Source organism: Polyergus mexicanus, unplaced genomic scaffold, assembly GCF_030449975.1.
Source record: "Polyergus mexicanus isolate NDT 795.1 unplaced genomic scaffold, iyPolMexi1.0 SCAF_24, whole genome shotgun sequence".
NCBI lineage: Eukaryota > Metazoa > Arthropoda > Insecta > Hymenoptera > Formicidae > Polyergus > Polyergus mexicanus.
Window position 1 is genome coordinate 3,686,364 of NW_027223344.1, and position 20,724 is coordinate 3,707,087.

The window sequence follows — 20,724 nt, forward strand, 5'->3', positions numbered from 1 at the left end:
CCTTCTTCTTATAGGTGGCAGATCTTCGTCCTCTTCTTCTGCAAACCGTCTCCTCTGTATATGGATGCCTAGTTTTACCAGGTTCTCTACCGTGGTTTCATCTACTCCTGTTTCCATGTGTAGTGGTTTGTCTGCAAGTTTGTCTATCAGACCTCTTGAGATGGTTGTTTGTACATCTGTCATCTTGTAACGACCTTCCAAACCTAGCTCCTTATTGTGAAGCGCTGTGCTCACAGCCGCATAATAGAGGTCTGGGTATAATCTGTGATTAAGCTTTTCTACACCTGGTAAGGGAAATACTCTTATATAGGGATAATTTTCTTTATATTTGTCCTTTAACTTGTCCACCTCTGTCTTTTGGTCTACTGCCTGTTGCGCTATGGGAGCCAATGTTATAGCTCTACTGGCAGATGTTATGAATCCAAGCATGACTTGAGTCGACTTTAGGCCAAAGTCAGTAAGAATCATTCTCAGTTGATCAAGTACACTTTTCACCAAGGCTGGACGGTCCTCATGTCCGGGGCCCAATGCCAGTTTTAAGAGGAGTGTTCTTAGCTCACCCCTAGGTTTGATCCATTCTTGCCATTTGACTGCCTCGCTCATCATGCCTCCTAGATGGCGAGCCATCTCTGCTCCTGGTGCAAATATATTGGTGATGCCATTAGTGGCACATATTGCCTGCCACCTCTTTGTTAGGTAATCAGTATTCACAGCTGGTCCTGTTGTTCTTACCTCTTTGACTAGGGTTGCAAGACCTGTCATACCGTAAAACACCAACATCTGATCCGCAGAGGGACTTGCTTTGGCCCTTTCTACAGCATTTAATTGTGCTGGTGTGCCTTCGAATGCTCTTGTAGGCACAATTTTTGGCTTCCTCCCTAACAGCACACCGCTGTTGTGTAGACCTCCCCCTGTTCAAAGTCTGCATCGGTCAAAATTGCATGTGCAGGTTTTACATACGCGGCAGGTACGGTTTCTGCCACTCTCAGAGCAAACACTTCAGGTAGTGCCTCTGTGTCCCTGCTTGTATCCCAGAATGCCGCGTCTGCCTCTCTGGCTGGTTGTTGTGCCATTGTTCGCTATAATCTCCTTCACGTTGTATGTATAGGGTTCTTTTCTTTGTTTTGTTGGTCTTTTATTTAATGATTTTCTGATCTTGGCATAGTTGGGAGTATTTATAATTTCTTTGTGTAGATTTGCAGGTTGGTCTTTGGCTGGTATTCCAAAAATCTGTCCATCAGGCGTAGCTATTGAGGTTATGCATATGATGTTTGATTTTCCATCTGCAGTCGGTTTCACAGCAAAATCAAACCTCAATTTTTCCATGTTTCGTGAAATATTTGCAGAAAATGTTGTTTTATAATGTGTTTTCACTCTTGGGTTAATCGGAAAAAATGAAACAAAGACGTAATTGCGTTTCTCTGTAAAACGAAAGTAATATTTATGTACAATACTTACAACATTTAATTAATTACAATGTCTGTTAACAAAAGATTCACTCACCTGTAAAACGAAAGAAACAACATTTAAAGCCTTTATTTCAGGTCTTTTTATATCTTAACAAGTATAGAAAATATTATCCTTAAGAAAGCGTCTATTGTTCACCCTCATACCATCCCACTCTCTCCTTTTTATTAAATGTCCCCATTCTCAGTCGTGACATCTAGTAGGCTTTGTCTACAGCGCGGCAAAGACAAACTTAAAGAAAAAGCTCATATATGAGTGAAGTGGTTTTCTTTACATATATTTTTGTGGCCTATATGCTCTGCGCGGTGGAGACTGGTCTTCGTCGTCGTCATCCTCGCGACCTCTCCTTCTTATGTGTATGCTTAGTAGGGCTAAGTTTTCTAATGTAGTCTGATCTATGCCTGTCTCAACATGCAAGGGCATGTCAGCGTGCTTTTCTATGGTTGCTCGGGAGATAGTGGTTTGTATATCCGTCATTTTATATCGCCCTTCCACCCCTAACTCCTTATTGTGTAGTGCTGTGCTGACAGCTGCATAGTAAAGATCTGGATAAAGTCGATGATTGAGTTGTTCTGCACCTGGTAAGGGTAAAACCCTTATTAAGGGATATTTGTCACCATATCGGGCCTAAAGACCATCCACAGCTCTCTTGAGGTCTACAGCTTGTTGAGCTATAGAGGCTAGGGTTATGGCCTTACTTGCTGAAGTTATAAAGCCTAGCATAACTTGTGTAGACTTTAAGCCGAAGTCAGTTAATATCATACGTAACTGCTCCAGTACACTCTTTACAAGAGCAGGACGCCCCTCATGGTCAGATCCTAGAGCGATTTTAAGGTTGGTATGTCTAAGCTCTGCACGCGGATTGATCCACTCCTGCCACCGTTCTACTTCCCTCATTATCCCTCCAACAAAACCTGCTGCTCGGGCGCCTGGTGCAAATCTATTGGCTACACCGTTCGTGGTACAAATGGCTTGCCATCTCTTAAGAAGGTAGTCTGTATTGACAGCTGGGCCGGTGGTCCGCACCTCCTTTACTAATGTGGCAACTCCCGCCGTTCCATAAAAAACAAGCACCTGGTCAGGGGGCTGGCCCTGGCATTGGCTAGGCTTTCTGCTTGAAGGGCTGTGGGCTCAAAGTTGCGCACAGGTACTATACTAGGTTTAACACCCAGCAACCAACAAACAGCAGTTGTGACTGCTTCTCCAGGCTCAAGCGCAAGGTTCGTTTACGACGCCAAGTAGTGGAAATAGAATATCAGGAGCGAGTGGATCATCGACTATTGACGTAAAAATAGATTGGCTGGTAAAAGTTGTAAAAGAAATAAAAGATGAAACAGCATGTAAGAAGGAAATTAAAATGATGGTCAAGGAAATAGTTCGTGAAGAATTGGGAAATGTTAAGCAGGAACTGCTAAAAGAGCTGAAAAGAATGATACAGGGAGAAGTAAGTGGATCAACAGGAGGAATACAAAGGAGCTATAGTGAAGCGGTTAAAGAGAAAAAAAAAGAGAATGTTATAATTATCAAACTCAAGATTCAACAACAGAGTAAAGTTACAAAAAGTTGATAAAAGAAAATGTAGATATCAAAAACATGGCGATGGGAATAACGAAGCTAAAAAAAGGAAGCAAGGGGACAGTGATCATGGGTTGTGAAACTGGAGAAGAAATGAAAACGTTGAAAGCCACAATGCAGGACAAACTAGGAGAAAATTTCAAAGTTACGGAATTACCACAGATGAAGCTCAAAATAAAAATTATCAATCAAAATTATCAATCAAAATTATCAAGAAGAAATGAGATTGGAAGATGATGACTTAATAACTACAATCAAGAAGCAGAATAGAATTGATGCAATAAATGATGGATTCCAAATGCGAATAGTGAAGAAAATAGTTAAAGAAAAAAGAAATGATAATAATCAACTTAGAAGAAAAGAAAAAGAGAAGGTTCGATAATAATTGAAGTAGATGAAGAAACGCATGAATTGATGTTAAAAAAAGAGAGACAAATCAATTAGTATAAAAAAAAAATTGTTTTGAAGAAAATTATTTACAATGTATTTTTTTAAACAATTATTTGTGTTTTTAGGCACTAATTATTTTGTCTTATTATTCTGTACATAGAAGTATTACAGTAAGATTATCAAAAACTAAATATTTTACGAGATATTTAATTTTTTATATCAAAATATGTCAGAATAAAATATAAAATAACTCAAAAAGTACTTAATAAAAAAATACTTTATTATAGTGTTTTAGAAAGCTCTCGATGTCATCTACAAGAATACTAAATAAAAAATGGGGGTTTCCATTTAATATTTTAAAGTTGACCTTCACATGACCTTCAAATGATTTTCCAAGGTCAAATCATTGTCACCATCTTATGGCCCTCTTGAAGCCACACAACTTTTGTTTGAAACATTTTTCGATTTAAAGCAGTGTTTCTGAGATATTTGAGTGGGTCCTTTAAAATGGGACACCCTGTATATATATACATACATACATACAATGGCACAATACATATAGATGTATTATAATATATAATAACATTTATATGTACAACAATGTATACATATATATATTATATATATTATATATATAAATTTTTTTGATTGTGTAGATAAATGTTTATATATATGTAACAGATTTACAATAATATATTTTTACAATATTCTAAATATTGCAAATATAGAATGGATCCCTCCATCGTCTGTTCCCGTGAGAACGCAACCAATATATAATTTTTGTCGTCTCTCCGATTATGATTTGCAATGGAGTTATGATTTTACGAGTATCACGATACATTTTTTGAATGCATTAATAATCCTTTTTTTTTAGTCACGATGGGGAAATCCTCATGGATACCTTGGGTTCTCGAGGAAGGACCCAGGATTATGTCAGACTCCTACTGACTAAAACCCCACCGGGTGATCTTCCCGGTTACTTGGTTTCCCCCCCCCCCCCCTTCCCCCGGGAAACTAGCTTCTGCACTATTTCTTGGGAGGGGGCGGGTGGTCCTAAACACACTGGAAAATGCAGCAGTTTATTACCTTCTATGATTTTAAAGAAGTGTTCTCTCATGCATTTTACATTCTTGGAGTATTTTTGTTCACAAGGATTGCCTCCTAAAGCTATAGTTGTGGCAAAAGCTGCAGCATAAATCCCACAATTTATGCCATCAGGTTGTGTTTGAACTTTTTCAAAAATAATGTTATCTTGCTTTATTGTAGGATAACGTAGATGTATATAGTTTTTCTCCTTAGCTACCAACTTATCGTATTTACAGCCGGGTAGGCTATCATATACGCAAAGTTTGGTGCCATTAAAGAAAATACATCGCCAGTGATCACTACAATGATTTGTAAGCTTTTGTTACTATCACTGGCTGCAATCATATGAGGGAACTCTAGATATTGGACACTTTGCGTTTCAAAGTCGGAAGTTTCTCTTACGACGCGTAAAAATCGATCTAATAATTCGTCGCTTATTTTGCTAGCTATAGGCAAGATATTATCCTTCACGATAGAGAGAGAAGCAATCAAATTTAAAATTTTTTTATGTCTCTCCATATCATCTTTCGTAATATCATGTTTGTTATTTGAATAACTAACTATGATACAATCATCATCTTGCTCTATATCTATAGCAGCAGCAATAGCAATATTTGCTGCTTCTATAGGCAAAACATTAGATTTAAATCGCTTTCTTTTCTCGAGAAGATCTTCATTTTCTATTATATTTTGTCGAATATTTTTTCGGCTAATTATTTCTTTAGCTGCTTTTTCTTTAGCTTCTGTTATAACGGATCTCTGATTGGCATATGCTTATTATGCCGACTATCCACGATTTCTGGAAGCATGCATCCGTAGTAGAAACGTGTTAGAAAAAGCAGCATTTCATTTTTCCAGAACTCATTGTCTGTACTAATGTGCAATATTTTTATGCTTTTTGGCGTCCAAACAGCAAAAATGCAATATTCTCGCTCTGTTATGTTCAATTGGCCTTGAACTTGATAAAAATATCGGTGATTCCGATTCATTTTATGTGGATCTTTTTTATCAAAGATACCTTTTAAAAGAGGCAATGTCTTTATGGCTTCTTCTGCTGTCAAATGCTCAGCCGACAGAGGACATTTAATTTCCACAAGACCATTTTCTTCAATAAGTCCGTCAGGAGAAGCACCCAAGAATGAATTTTCATTATCAATGAACAATCCGCCAGGTTTTATTTCATTATTTAATTTCATGGCCAATTCTTTCCTTGCTACATCTTCCTTATCGCGACCATATTTCATGACTTCGGTATCAATGACGGAGGATATAAAATGTTTTTTACAGTCAATGCGCAAGACGTTGTCGGTCTCATGCGACATACAGTTCCAAAATTGGATGCTGTCAACATTTCACGTCTCAATGATAACCATAATTCGGACTTATATTGATTTCTGGTCTCGAATTCAATTGTTTGCCAATTTTTTCCATTTTCGAACAACTTTTCTATATGACTTAGTCGCAGTTGCTCGAATATATCGGATGGGTGATCCGGTCTTTGCGACTGCGGACCGTAATAACGATCTGTTGCTGATTCTCGTTTGAATTTTCTTTGCCTTCCCTGCGCTTCTCGAGATTCTCTGGTTTTTGCAACTTTTATTTGTCGTCGCTTTTCCAGATTCTCGACAATAGGCGGAACAATCTTACACATGCTTTGATGTAATTGTGTAAGTACTTGTTGCGTATTATATTGAACAACTGCTCCTGCAATTCTAGCATCGTAGGAACCTCGTTTACCAAAATTAATACGTTTTCCGCCAATTTCTTTGCAGTGTAACGGCAGGGCCGTTACTACAGCAAAATATATATATGTATATACGATAACATGTCCGCCTCGCTTACTCTACCCTACTCTACCTATCCCGCTTGCACAACCACCGCGCACGCTCTCTCGCTCGCGCGCATGCCACACGCACCATCCCGCTCACACTAGGCGCGCTATCTCGCTGGGCATGCGCTCTCGCTCTCAACTCGCCTTATCTCGCTCACGGTCCCCACGCGGAATCGACCCCACTCCCGGGCCGACAGTATGGTAGAAGGCCCCGGCCGGCCGAGGCATCAAGACCAGATCTTGTCCCGACATCCAGCTCCCGATACCGACCTGACCAGTACCTACTACCTCCTCGGACTAAGGTTTCATTTAGCCCTGTCGGGTTTCGCCGACTCCTGTCACCGCTCCTCGGTCTAAGGTTTCTCTTAGCCCTGTCGGGTTTTGCCGGCTACTGTCACCGCTCCTCGGGCTAAGGTTTCTCTTAGCCCTGTCGGGTTTCGCCGGCTCCTGTCACCGCTCCTCGGGCTGAGGTTTCGCTCAGCCCTACCGGGTTTCGCCGGTTTCCGTTGCCAAGGCCGGACCCTACGTGACACTCGGGCCTGTCGGCAATACCCACCTACCTAGCCTAACCGTAGTAATAAGCCACCTGTAGATATCGCGTCGTAGCCTTAAGACCGTTAGCCGTAAGTCCGCTAGAAATAAGCCTGCTAGACCTAAGAGCCTGCTAGTTATAACCGCGCCGTAATCTTAAGCTCGTCTGTAAATAAAGCCGCACCATCGCGATTAAGCCGCGTACCGCCTTACGTTTCTCGCCGCGTACCGCTTTGCACGCCCGCGCCTGACACCAGCTTTCTGCCGACCGCACGCTGACCAACATCGCCTGGCCCTGCACGCTACTTTGTACATATCTTTATTTAAATAAACTATTTTTTCTACTTATATTGTGTTTCGTAAGCTTGAGTCTCCCTTCCTCTCGAACCCGGACACCGACGAGCTGATCCGAGCGTCGAGCGAGGTTACCACGTTACAGCAGATTATCGAATTGAACGATTCTGCAGGGTTATTTGTTAAATTTAACAATAAGCTCTCGGAGTAAGCGCTGAGATACATGACAGCAGTCTCTATTTTTGGATAGAAATCATGTAATTTTAGAAACGGTACAAAATTTTTCTTTATCTCATTGCAATTCTCTTTGCATATACCGCGTGCTTCACATCGCTTATGTTTGCCAAAAATATGACTAGGAATATTCAAAATATCTTTCTGCAATTCCATAGCCAGACAATGTAGAGGTTGCCTTTCTTTTCTTTGTCGAGCGGCTGACTCTATTACCTCTTTTCGTATTTTTAAAATGTTGCTTTTTACAACATTTCGCACTTGTACAAAGCCACGCTGTCTACACATTTTTGGCTGAGTCATCTCTGCCGCACCTTTCAGCTTTTTGCACAAGTTGCGAAGCAAATGATTGGTGCATTCAATTTTTTTGACAGTCACCATATGTTCACGGTATGGTTTGTTATCAATAATGGCCTGATATACGCTACTGTCACCATCGGCAACAACTGTTTTATATATCAGTCCATGCATTTTGAGACTACATTTAAAACTTTCTACGATGGCATCGCTCTCCATGCTTGTAGAGGTCGCATTGCGATCAAAATTTTTATAGCATTTGTGAACTATTGATTCGATACCTTTTTGCTTTGCTACATCACATAGCGTGCAAAATTTATTGCGGATACCGACGAAGAGAATCTTTCTGGTGCGGTAACCAATTATGGCTCCAATACCGGAAAGAGAGTCGTAGGCATTGCCATACGATCTCTTCATCCAACTACCATCCGCTACGACTGTTATGTACGGAATACCGTTTATAACTTCGTTTCTCTCGAGAGCGAGTTACTTTTCAACTTTGCCAGCCATTTTCATCTCTTCCATGGCTGTTTTTTTAAAGTCATCGACTAAATTTTCCCTATATTTGATATAGGTTTGCTCGGACATGCAAGGAACATTTATAGCTGCACACAACTCTTCGAGCTGGGCATAACCAATACCCATTGTAACAGTTCCTGTTACAGCAGCCGTATTAGTGTCCATTGTTTCCGACTCTGTGGGTTCTGACCAGAAGTTGGCTTCATATTTGCACATTTGGCATTTGAAGAACAACTGAGTCATTAACCCACGGCGATGAGAATTTACGAGTTTCCAATCTTTAAATTGGCACTCTATTCCTTGCATATGATTATCAAAGGTTCTGTGGATTTCATTCCACAGAAAACCAATGTCGACAATGCGACGGCCTTCAGGCTTTCCTGGATACGATTTGTATCCAGAAGGCTCTTTTCCTTTAAATTATTGTCATCTTCGCAAAATTCAACATTTTCACACATACCTGTATTTGAAGTTGACTCGAGGCACTGCGTTCTTTGGGTACTAATTATCGAATCCATTATATCGGGAAATACTTCAACCGATTTTTGCAAATTTTTAGATTCGTTAGTACCCTCAGTAATGCTAGTGTACCGGGAGCCATTTGCCTCTTGGGTTAGCTTCAATAATTTTCGCCTGCAAAGAAAAATTAATGGATAAATATTTTTTAAAACATAGCTACAGAAATAAAATATTATAAATAATATATATTATATATAATTTAATATATTTTAGAAAAAAAATAAACCTCTGAAAAATAAGTACAGTCTTTTGTTTATACATTTTTTTATTTAAGTGTTATTAAAAATTAGTTATATAATACAATAAAATGTTTTAACAACATAAATTCCTCTAAAATATTTTATAACCAGCATAACGCACATGCAAAACAACCAGCTCACGAATTGATCGCCTCTGGCATAAATTTTTTAACACACATGCACATCGCACCTAGTGTGAAATAACAACCAGCTCACGAATTGATCGCCTGTGGCATAAATTTTTTAACACACATGCACATCGCATCTAGTGTGAAATAACAACCAGCTCACGAATTGATCGCCTCTGGCATATATTTTTTAACACACATGCACATCGCATCTAGTGTGAAATAACAACCAGCTCACGAATTGATCGCCTCTGGCATAAATTTTTTAACACACATGCACATCGCATCTAGTGTGAAATAACAACCAGCTCACGAATTGATCGCCTCTGGCATATATTTTTTAACCAAAGCGAACATGCAAAACGCATTTGGTGTTAAATATTCTTAAAACTACCAGCTCACGAACTAACCGCCTCTGGCTAACTAACTACTGCACTAACTACTATTATAAAATACAAATATAATAAATTTTCAATAAAAAATCAAAATAAGCAAAAGACTGCGTTCTTATTTTTCAGAGATTTATGTAATATATTGGGTATTACTTATATATATATACTGGATGGCCCATTTTAATCCATCCAGTCGAATATCTCAAAAACCAAGCCCGGAAGAGAAAAATGTTTCAAACAAAAGTTGTGTGGCTTCAAGGGTGCCATAAGATGGTGACAATGATTTGACCTTGGAAAATCATTTGAAGGTCATGTGAAGGTCAACTTTAAAATCTTAAATGGAAACCCCTTCACGTGACCTTCAAATGACTCTTCAAGGTCAAACCAATGGTACTATCTTATGGCCCCTTCGAAACCAAACAACTTTTGTCTGAAACATTTTTCTCTTCTGGGCTTGGTTTTTGAGATATTCGACTGGATGGATTAAAATGGGCCACCCAGTATATATATATGCACACACACACACACACAATATACATAGCTTATCTCGCCACCTCCGTACAATTATGTATTCTAGGGATAAAACAGGGTCAAAAATTGAAATACAAACATTTTTTAGTTGTAATGTTTTGAGTTATAAATGACCAAAGTTTACTATAATATCGCATACATCTCGCGCATTCAGATCCGTAACTACATATATACGTGTACTGATCTGTCATTTGTTATTGATTTTACAAATCAGGTAATCTTGATTTTTATTGCACGGCTGATTTTATTGTTTTTTATGTGTATGAGTATTATGTTATGCAATTAGCTGATATCAAACTATACTTGTACGTAAAATATTTAATTTTTTGTTCAATAATAATTTCAATTATTGATTAATTATTATATTATTATTTGACCAAGTTTTGTATAAATTTATTTATTCATTTTATCTGTCAGCAATAGGAGATGACAGATCAGTATGTGCATAAAGCTTGGATATGAATTGTATGCAATATTATTAGCGAATTTTAATCACATAATTCAAAAATTATTGCAATCTTCATATTTTTGTATTAGTATTTGTGACTATTTTATTTCTAGAATGCATTATGTATATGGAGTTTGTGACCATGTACATATATATATATATATATATATACATATATATATATATATATATATATATATATATATATATATATATATATATTGTAACCGTATATTTCTTTTAAAATTATTTAATTAATAATTAATAATTATCTATGCGGCGGGCGGTTCTCCGATGCCCACGGTACACCTTCGGCGCGTATTCCGAATATCGATCTCGCGATCCACAAAAATTCCCGGAATCACAAATAAACTAAGTTGGGCGCCAGGTACGGTAGGCCGCACCATTCACGAAAAACGCAACACCAAAAATAATCGCGCGATCGATAATTAACGCGACGGCAAAATTCCGCGGCTATTCAGTATACCCGAAATGGTAGAGGGGGGGGGGGGGTCGGGGAAGACGGGAGAAATCTTGAGAGTCGAGAACACGGGAGCCAAAATGAGCATTCGGTCGGTTAAAACAAAGATAACAATAATATATTTAAAATGAAAGAAACAAGAGTATAGAGTAGTTCGTATAAATAATAGCCTGGAATGACAGTAAGTATGTTACAGGCGAATAAGATATATTATCTCCGCGGAGATCGGCACGACCGTGCGCAACAGTATCAAATTACCGGGCGTCTTACGCGCTTTAACTCGACTCTTCGGCCGCGAGGATTTCCGCCGTACGAGACTTAATTAGGCCGCGACAGCTAAAGAAATCTCTCGAATACGCCGGTAACTACTTTACGCACGCTCGTGAATCCGCTTCGATATAATAGAAAATACTAGATTACGCGACTCAAATCGGTCCGTTGGTCCGGCTCGCGGTAAGCCGATATATGTCTCGATAACAATGACGGTGACCTTTGCGTTGAAATGCCCAATCTCTAGCTCGAATGACTCGCGGAAACTAATAGCGGGCTCAAAGACACCCGATAGATTTCTTGTACGAATTTTTAGGATTTCGCTTTCTCCTGACTCTAATTTCTTACAATACTTACAAACACGCGCTAACAATACACAGAAACAATACGGAAACTATCGATAACGACTGTGGTGTACGAGTCGTGCGGCGCAATACTTTGCGCGAGTCGGAATATCGATCGCGTGAACGCAAAAATCCCGATAATTTACAACGTATTATACAGACTAACGCGAAAATAACACTAACGACTGTCGGCGGCAGCGAAGTGAATAGAGAGAGCCTATTTTATCTAATTCGGATGAGCGACATGTGCCCGTCGGCCGTGCGACTTAATTTACCAAAAATATTCACCAAATTAATCCACTAAAACGCGTGGCTCGACAACTATTTAGGGCGCGACTCATCCGAATTAATTACCTACAGTTATTCGGCAACAAAATCGGGTCGACGACGCTCGTCCCACCGGCCGGAAGTTCTCGGTGCTTCTCTTAAGCGGTTCGGTCTTTCGCTCGCTCCTGGAAAAGCCTGCGTCTTCTCGTACAGCTCGCCGAACAGTGCCGAGCGAGAGTCCTGCAGGAGACACGTCGGCGCGATAAATCGCTATCGCGCCACTTGTGGCGCTTTCGCGTTACGCAGGGCCGTCTTGCGGTCCTCGCGATCCTTGTTGTCCTCACGGCCGTGTTGGTGGATCCTCGCTCCGAAATTTCCTAAATCGGTTGTTGATTGGCTGACAGATGCGGAATTTCGGCAGCGTCCGAGCGGTTCTCCTTCCTATTTCGAAGAATAGGTCCATGGTGAAGAATCCTCCCGCCGCTCCGTCCTTGGGACTCCCTCGCTTCGCGCGGGTGGAGTGGCCGCCCCTTCGGCCGGTTCCTTCCGGTCCTTCGCTTCTGTCCCTGTCATTGTAATATTAAATTATCGGTAGCGAGGTATATTGGCCACCATGAATGTGGTTAATATCGAAAGACTACGACCTGATGTCTCCTGTGTCCTGGACTCCCGCTCTTGGCCGTCGCTCTTCTCTCTTCTTCTCCTTCCGCCGGATGGGATCCCGCCGCTCGACCTCGTACCGACAACTAATTCGCGGGCTCATCTCGAGCTTACATTTTCGCTTTTTCCAACCGAAAGTCAGATCGCGCTGATCTGACCATCGGGCCGCTCTCTCCCTAAATTAGGAAGACGCAGGCCCCCCAAAAACCGCCCCCGATCGGGCCATTCGGCCCTTGTGACGGACGTCCCAAAAACGTCACGTCACAATATATATATATTATCAGATAATAACTAACAAGTTCAACTCGGTATTGAATTGAATTACTTATTATATTTTTGTTTTAGACATGTTGATATTAAAAAGTTGATAATTAGAAGTTGGGAACTTTATACAAAAATGAAAGTATATATATATATATATTTTTTAATTTTTATATATATTTATATGTTATTAGTATTTTATTAGTAACAAGATTGATTAAAATTTGATAATTTATCAATTAATTATTGTATATAAAGTAAGTGAAACTTTAAATGCTCGGTTATCAATTATTAGACGCAAAGAATCACAGGCGATCATCTAAATCGTAAGTTGTAAAGTGAAAGTTATTACATTTTGGAAAATACTGCTTAAAAATAATTTGATAAAAATTTATGTTATTTAATATTTCCAGAATTATTCCATTGCAAAATTTAAATCTCGAAATTTTAAGGGACACCTTGTATATAGCATATAATGTGTAATATACAAAGATAATACAATTATTATTAATTATACAGAATAATCTATATAATTCATTTTATATAATGTTTCGTAAAATATAAATCATTTTATGTATAAAATTAATTTAGCAATATAAAAACAGTGTTTTTATTCGGTTATAGAATATTAATTTATAAAGATAAACATTTATAAAGATGTGCATTAGTTTTCATTTTCATCATAACGCGATATCTATAGCAGTCAGTACGTAAGTATGTATGTATCAGGCAGTAGGTCGGCTGTACGCACACATACATACAAACAGACGTACGCGATCATATCAGTGCGCGGCAGCTTAGTCTCAGTTCGTCGCGTATGTTTTGTACATACGCGTAACAAGAGATTATCGCTCAACTGTTATAACGCGTTATAACACGTTAAAGTGAAAAAACTGCGTTTTTGTGTTTTTAATTTATAATATATAGTGTGTCCACATAATGGGACAAAAGTGTAGTGAGAAACGCTTGCCTCTCTCTGTCCGCAGACTTTCTTTAAAAAAGATAAGGGTCACAAGGTTAGTATTATTTATATATAAGGTAAATGTAATACAGATTGACTTGCGTGAAGTTGGCACCCGATTTTAACCAAGTCAAATGTTGAAATTTGTTTCTCATAGAATTTCGCCTGCAGGTGATTGCAGTAATAATTGTTTTGTTTGCAGTTGAAATATAAATATGATAGCGATTTTTAAATGACAGTAAGGAATTAATTTATAATTAGAGCCCAACTGGGCTCAACATCAGATTATAATCTAAAATCGTTTGTAATTGTTTGTGGTACAAGAATTATAAGAAAATCTTTATATCGATCATTCTATTCCGTTGACATTTGATCTTTATATGTACTGACTTGCTATGCGGTGGTTGATTCTTATTTATTTGACTGTTGTACCATTTATCTATTAATTAATTATTTATTTATTTATTATTATTTATTATTATGTATTTATTTATTTGCGATCATTGATTTATAATATTATGTAAAAGTTATCTATTAATTTTGTTTCGCGCTGAAGAGAGTCTCAAAAAAGACTAAAACATTGGCAAATTTTATTTACATATAATTTTCTATTGTCAATAAATCTAATTACGTCCTACACACTGCGCTTGCTCCTGATTGCCTACTTTTTGTTAGTTAACATTTCGTAGTTTCACTAATTAATTTGTTGGTAATTTATTTATTTATTTTTCAACTATAAACAAAAATTCTTGTACTACAAACAATTACAAACGATTTCAGATTATAATCTGATGCCAGTTGCGCTCTAGTTATAAATAAATTCCTTACTGTCATTTAAAAATCGCTATCATATTTATATTTCAACTACAAATAAAACAATTATTACTGCAATCACCTGCAGGCGAAATTCTATGAGAAACAAACTTCAAAATTTGATCTGGTTAAAATCGGGTGCCAATTTCACGCAAAAAGATTGTACCAACACTTGTCATTGCGTAAAACATAGTAAACTGAATGTAAAAGTCCTTTGCTCTACTCGCTCACGAGAGTTGGCACAATTTTGTATTTTTTATATATATACATGGTGTCCCATCAAAAATGGGCACCCTATTTAATCTTATAAATTAAAAATATTAAATTATAACAAATATTTATGAAATACTTTATTGCGAGCATAATGATTGCTAACAAAAATGAAAACGAAAAAATATGCATAATATTTTTTTATTAATATATCAATATTTCGATAAAATAAAAGTTATACTCTTTCAAATACAATGATGTATAATGCTAATATTTTACATATGTTTATATTTTACGAGTTTTACCGGTTTGAAATCTCGTAGGTGACATATATCTTTTCATTTTTGACGATGCGATAAGTCTATTTTCTGCCTCATTTTTATGATCAAATGACAACGTGATATACGTCAATCTGTAAGACACGAATTAGAAATTAAGACACGAATTAGAAAATTATTTACGTAAAAAATTCATTTTATACAGGATGTCCCACCAAAAGTGGCAACCTTCTTTTATATTTAAAACTAAAAGAGGAAAATCATAACAAGTAAATTGTTTAAACCGAACTCTATTGTAAGCGTATTTGTTTACAACAATTATCTGTGTTTATGAACGGAGAAATGTGCATAATTTTTTCATAATGATATTAAATTTCAATATAAAAATAATAATAATAATCATTGTACCACTATTGCAAACGGATACAACAATGTATTATTTAATTTAAATATTTTACACTCCAAGAGTTTTATTGGCTTGAAATTTCGTGGCCAACATTTACCTTTTCGCTTTTGGCCCCACGATATGGCTAATTTCTAATTCGTGTCTTACAGATTGACGTATATCACGTTGTCATTTCATCATAACAATGAGGCAGAAAATAGACTTATAGCATCATCAAAAATGAAAAGATATATGTCACCTGCGAGATTTCAAACCGATAAAATTCGTAAAATATAAAGATAATATATAAAATATATTAGCATCACACATCATTGTATTCGTCTGAAAGAGTATAACTTTTATTTTATCGAAATATTGATATTAATAAAAAAATATTATGCATATTTTTCCGTTTTCATTTTTGTTAGCAACCACTATGTTCATAATAAAGTATTTCATACGTATCTGTTATAATTTAAATTTTTTAATTCATAAGATCAAATAGGGTGCCCACTTTTGATGGGACACCATGTTTATATATATATATATATATATATATATATATAGATTCTAATATCTATGTCAATCGGCTATTTTGACGACGATTTCTACTAAGCATTGGCTACTTCAACGACTTCTGGCTACTTTGACGATCGTCGTCAAAGTTTTAGCAAATTAATCGTATATTTCGACGACGTCGTCAAACTTTACTATAACTAAGAATTAGCTGTTTTGACGACATTGTATACTTTGACGACATTGTATTTATTTATTAGCGATTTCGACGACGCTGAAAAAAATATATTAAAAAGAAAGAAATATGACTTTAGATATGATAACCTGCGATTTACTTCATCTTAATTTTTCATGATTTGATAAGTTACGTGTCGCACAGAAATATAAAAATATTAATTTATTATTAAATATGATTAAGGAAGTAAATCCCGTTTCATGTTGCAAATCTATATAGAATATTTTTCTCGCTCATTTATTTTTTAATTTATGATATCTTTTAACATTTTATATATACATCAGGGGCTATTTTAATCACAATGCATGTATTTCATTAATCACAGATTTCTTAATCATCGAAAGCGTCACACTTACTGACGTATAATTTATTTTATAGTCACAAATGATGATTTTTGTTTTTCAAACTAATTTCTAAAAACATTTATTTTCGCAAAAAGATTCGCAAAAGATTCCTGTAACTAAAATTAAATTTTTAATATAACGTTTATATTTGACATATTTAATAGAAAACTGCGAAATCTTAATCATAAGTACGTTGACATTCAAATAAATGCTTTTAGTACGCATAGCATAAAAAAGAGACAATCATGTCCTTCGCAACTATAATGCTCGATCAATTTTTTAAGTGAAGGAGGCATGCTATGAACATTTCAATATGGCATTAAATTCGGTGTTCGTGATATACAATAAGATAATCATCTGACGTTATTTAGTTTCGTGAAATGTAAAAATTATAATAAAATAAGAGGTAAATCACAAATAATAAAAAGAAAAAAGTAACAAATGACCATAAAATTCGAACTTGAGTTAAAAATTCTCGTAGAGCGTGATAATCGTAAAAAATGATATCTATGGGAGTTAGGTACATAATATTTTCTGATATTTTATTGTAATCTTATCATGATTTTATTTTATATTTTGTATATGATGCTGAATGAGCTACATAATCACACATATGTAGCTACATAATATGATATCACGCATATATATATATGTATATCTTATATGCTGTGTCCATCAGTGTTACACCTCTGTAATTCTTTACCTCCTTCTTTTCTCCTTTTTTGAATATGGGGCATATTACTCCTTTCTTCCAGTCCTCCGGTATTCCTCCTTCCTTCCATATTTTCTTTATCATTTTCCACATTGCTTCTCCTATACTTCTTGGCATGTATCTCCACACTTCATTTTCCAAACCATCCTCTCCTGGCGCTTTTCCTTTCCTCAATCTTTTCAACTGCTTTATCAATTCCTCTCTTGTTATTTCATCCTCTTCCTCTTCTTCTCCCCTTTCCGCTTCCTTTTCCTCTAATACTGCCAATTGCTCTTCTCCCTCCAGTATCCCCATAAAATGCCTTTTCCATTCTTCCTCGCCTATTTCTTCGTTTATCTCTTCTCTTCTTTTTCTGAATCTGTTTATATATTTCCATGCCTCTTGTTCTGACTTGATCTTCCCTATTTTTTCCTCTTCCTGTTTCTCATATTCTTTTTTCTTTTCTTTGCACCATTCTTTGTACTCTTTTCTCATCTTTATATATTCCTCCGTTTCGCATTCTCCCTTCCTCCATTTTCTCATTCTCCTTCTTAATTCTCTCTTTTTGTTTTTCCATTCCTTGTCATGCCATACTCTATCTCCTATCTTCCATTTATGTCTCCTCTTCTTCTTCTTTGGTATTGCTTCCTCTACTTTCTCTTTTATTTCCTTCCATAATTCTTCAATCCCCTCTTCTTTACTGGTCCACTCCTCACAGCTCCTCAAGTATTCTTCCTTTGTTTCTTCTTTCCATTCTCTTCTTTCTATTTCTTTCTCCTCTTCTATTTCTTTTTCTTCTTCCCTTGTTCCATATAATGTCGCTTCCAACGGTACGTGATCCGAGTCCGTTCTTTCTCCTATTTTCAGACTCTCTACTTCCTCTGTAGCCTCTTGGTTTCCTATTATATAATCGATAACTGATGTTCCGTTTTCTCCTATATATGTCCATTCTCCTTCTTCTCCTTTGCTTCCATTTAAAATCACCCATCCTCTTTCTTCAATTTCACTTATTAGTCTTCTTCCTTCTCCGTTTATTACCTTGTCCTTCGATTTTCTTTCTCTCTCCTTTTTTACCGCTTCGTTTATCCAACCTCCTTCCTCCCCTGTTCTGGCGTTCCAGTCTCCTCCTATTAACAATACGCCTTCCTCGTTCTCTTCCATTCCTTCTGAAATTGTGTGCATTGTTTCTTTTACATTCTGACTGTACACTGTCATCACTCTCCACTCTCTCCCGTCATATCTTATTCTCCTTTCCACTATGTTGTCACTCCATTCTTTGTATTCCAAGGTCGTTATCCTTTTACTTATTCCTGTTATAATGCCTCCTTTTGCTCTCCCTTTTTTGTTTTCTCTCTTTGCTGGTCTACACTTCCATTCCAGATTTTTCGGCAGTTTGTCCTTTATTTTATTCCATCCCTCTTCCTCTATCCACGTTTCCATCAACCCTACCATCTCAAATCCGCTTAAGTATTCCCACACCTCTTTATCTTTATTTGTAACTCCTGCTATATTCCAAAAACACATTCTTGCCCCTTTTTCTCCTCTTCTCTCTTTTTTCTCCTTTTCCTATTGCCTTCCTCTTCTTTCTTTCTCTTCCTCTTTCTCTTCATTTAAACAATCTTCCTTTTCGTTCCATTTAAACCATTTTCCATTTACACTTATTTTCTTGTACCCTATTTTCACTTCCTTTCCTTTTTCTTTCTCCTCTCTGGCCCTCCTTCTTAATCTTCCTTGGATCTCTCTTTCTCTCCTGGTTAGGTCATCGTCTATATATATTCCTCTATCCAGATTCTTTTTCCTCACCATTATGTTTCTTTTCATCTCCCATTCCTCTACTGTCACTACTATCCCTTTCTTTCCTTCTCTCTCCTTTATCTCATATGCTTTCTCTACCTTTATTTCTACTCCCAATTTTTCCTTTACAAATTCTTCTATTCTTTTCTCTATATTTGTTTTTTCAATATTTATTCCTCTTATAACTATGTTCTTCTTCTTTTCTTCTCTTTCCTTCTTTTCTTGTACCATCTCTAAATTTTGTATTCTTTCTAGCATCTCTTTCCTTTCTTCTTTCCACTTCCTTCTTTCCTCTTCTCTCGCCTCTCTTTCTTCTTGCATTTCCTTTAATATATTTCCCATTAGTTTCTCCATTAGTTTCTCACAGTGTTCTCTCATTTCTGACACTGTTTCCTCTTTAAAAATTCTCATTATTCCTTCTATCCTCCTTTCCATTTCCTTCTCCGGATCTCTGCTCATTCCGAAATTTTCTAGTGTTTTTTCTTTTTGTTTATTTTTACTTCCCGTGGGCCTACCTACCTTAGCTGCCATCTATCTCTTCCTCTACGCACTCCGACCTTCTTTACTGCTCCCGCTTCTCGCACTCCTCCACCTTAATGGTTGCTGTCCTAACCTAAAACCGCCTTCTCTACTTTCCTCTTTTCTTCTCTGCTCTTCTTTCACCTCCTCTTTTCCCTCCACTTCCTTGCTTTCCTTTTGTCACCCTCTCTCTCACTTCACCCTATTCTCCGTTTTTCTCCTCTTCCTTCCACAATTATCCCCTCACTTTCCTTCCTTCTATAACTACTCTAACTTTCCTTCGTCACTCTCCAACCGGAAGTCTATTCATGTCTTATATAGAAATAATATATTTTACATATCTACTTTATCTTATATCTTATGTGATATCTTATACGGACAAGATTCGCGGATGATAAAATTTATGGAACTATTCCAATTGTAAGTCTCAAATTTATTTATATTTTTATCTGTTATATTTATATATTTATATTACATTCTTCATTGTATTTATTCATTATATTTATTCATTATATTTATTCATTGTATTTATTCATTATATTTATTCATTATATATATATATATATATATATATATATATATATATATATATATATTTCATTCTTAGAGTCTTTGTTGTTGACAATTCTATATAGAAATGTGTGATACATTAAAAAAGAAACCTAAACGAAGCTTTTCAGAAGCTTGGCTTAGTGATGATCGATTTAAATTTTGGATACGCAAAGTATCATTTGACGATAGCCTTTTCCATTGTATTATATGTAATAAAAATTTTTCGTGCGGTTTATCGCACGTTATAAGACATGCGGATTCTGCGTGTCATAAAGAAAATGCATCATTATTAAATAATAACAATATAAGTTCAAATACGATCATACGAAAACGTTTTAAACAACAATGGTTAGAGATCGATTTGTTTAAGCCATGGCTACGCGAAGTATCAGATGACGTTAATTCATTTTTCTGCGCGTTTTGTAATATATCTGTTATTGGTGGTTTGTCTCAAATCTATCGTCACGCAGAATCCAAGCAACATATTATAAAATGTAAAGAAAATGAAACAAACAAATCCAGTGAAGATATGAATGTGAACGAATCACTTTTGTCATTTGAAGAGCGAAAGAAATCAGCAGAAATTCGCTATGCCGCGTTAATTGCTGATAAAAATATTTCGCATCGAACGGCAAAAGATATTCTTACTCTTTTTCAAGAAATAG

The 20,724-nt window shown here is 36.5% G+C and overlaps 2 protein-coding genes and 1 pseudogene across 2 annotated transcripts; all 3 read right to left on the minus strand.

Moving 5' to 3' along the window:
* Positions 1-4,115: 4,115 nt before the first annotated feature.
* On the minus strand, positions 4,116-8,877 carry LOC138942961 (uncharacterized; annotated as a pseudogene).
* Positions 8,878-17,137: 8,260 nt separating this feature from the next.
* Positions 17,138-18,718, minus strand: LOC138942962 (golgin subfamily A member 6-like protein 22). The gene has a single exon (XM_070313459.1). The coding sequence runs from the start codon at positions 18,716-18,718 to the stop codon at positions 17,138-17,140; it is 1,581 nt and encodes a 526-aa protein (XP_070169560.1).
* A 42-nt stretch (positions 18,719-18,760) lies between these two features.
* On the minus strand, positions 18,761-19,519 carry LOC138942963 (uncharacterized protein PF3D7_1120000-like). The gene has a single exon (XM_070313460.1). It carries the CDS (start codon positions 19,517-19,519, stop codon positions 18,761-18,763), a length of 759 nt encoding a protein of 252 aa, XP_070169561.1.
* Positions 19,520-20,724: the final 1,205 nt, after the last annotated feature.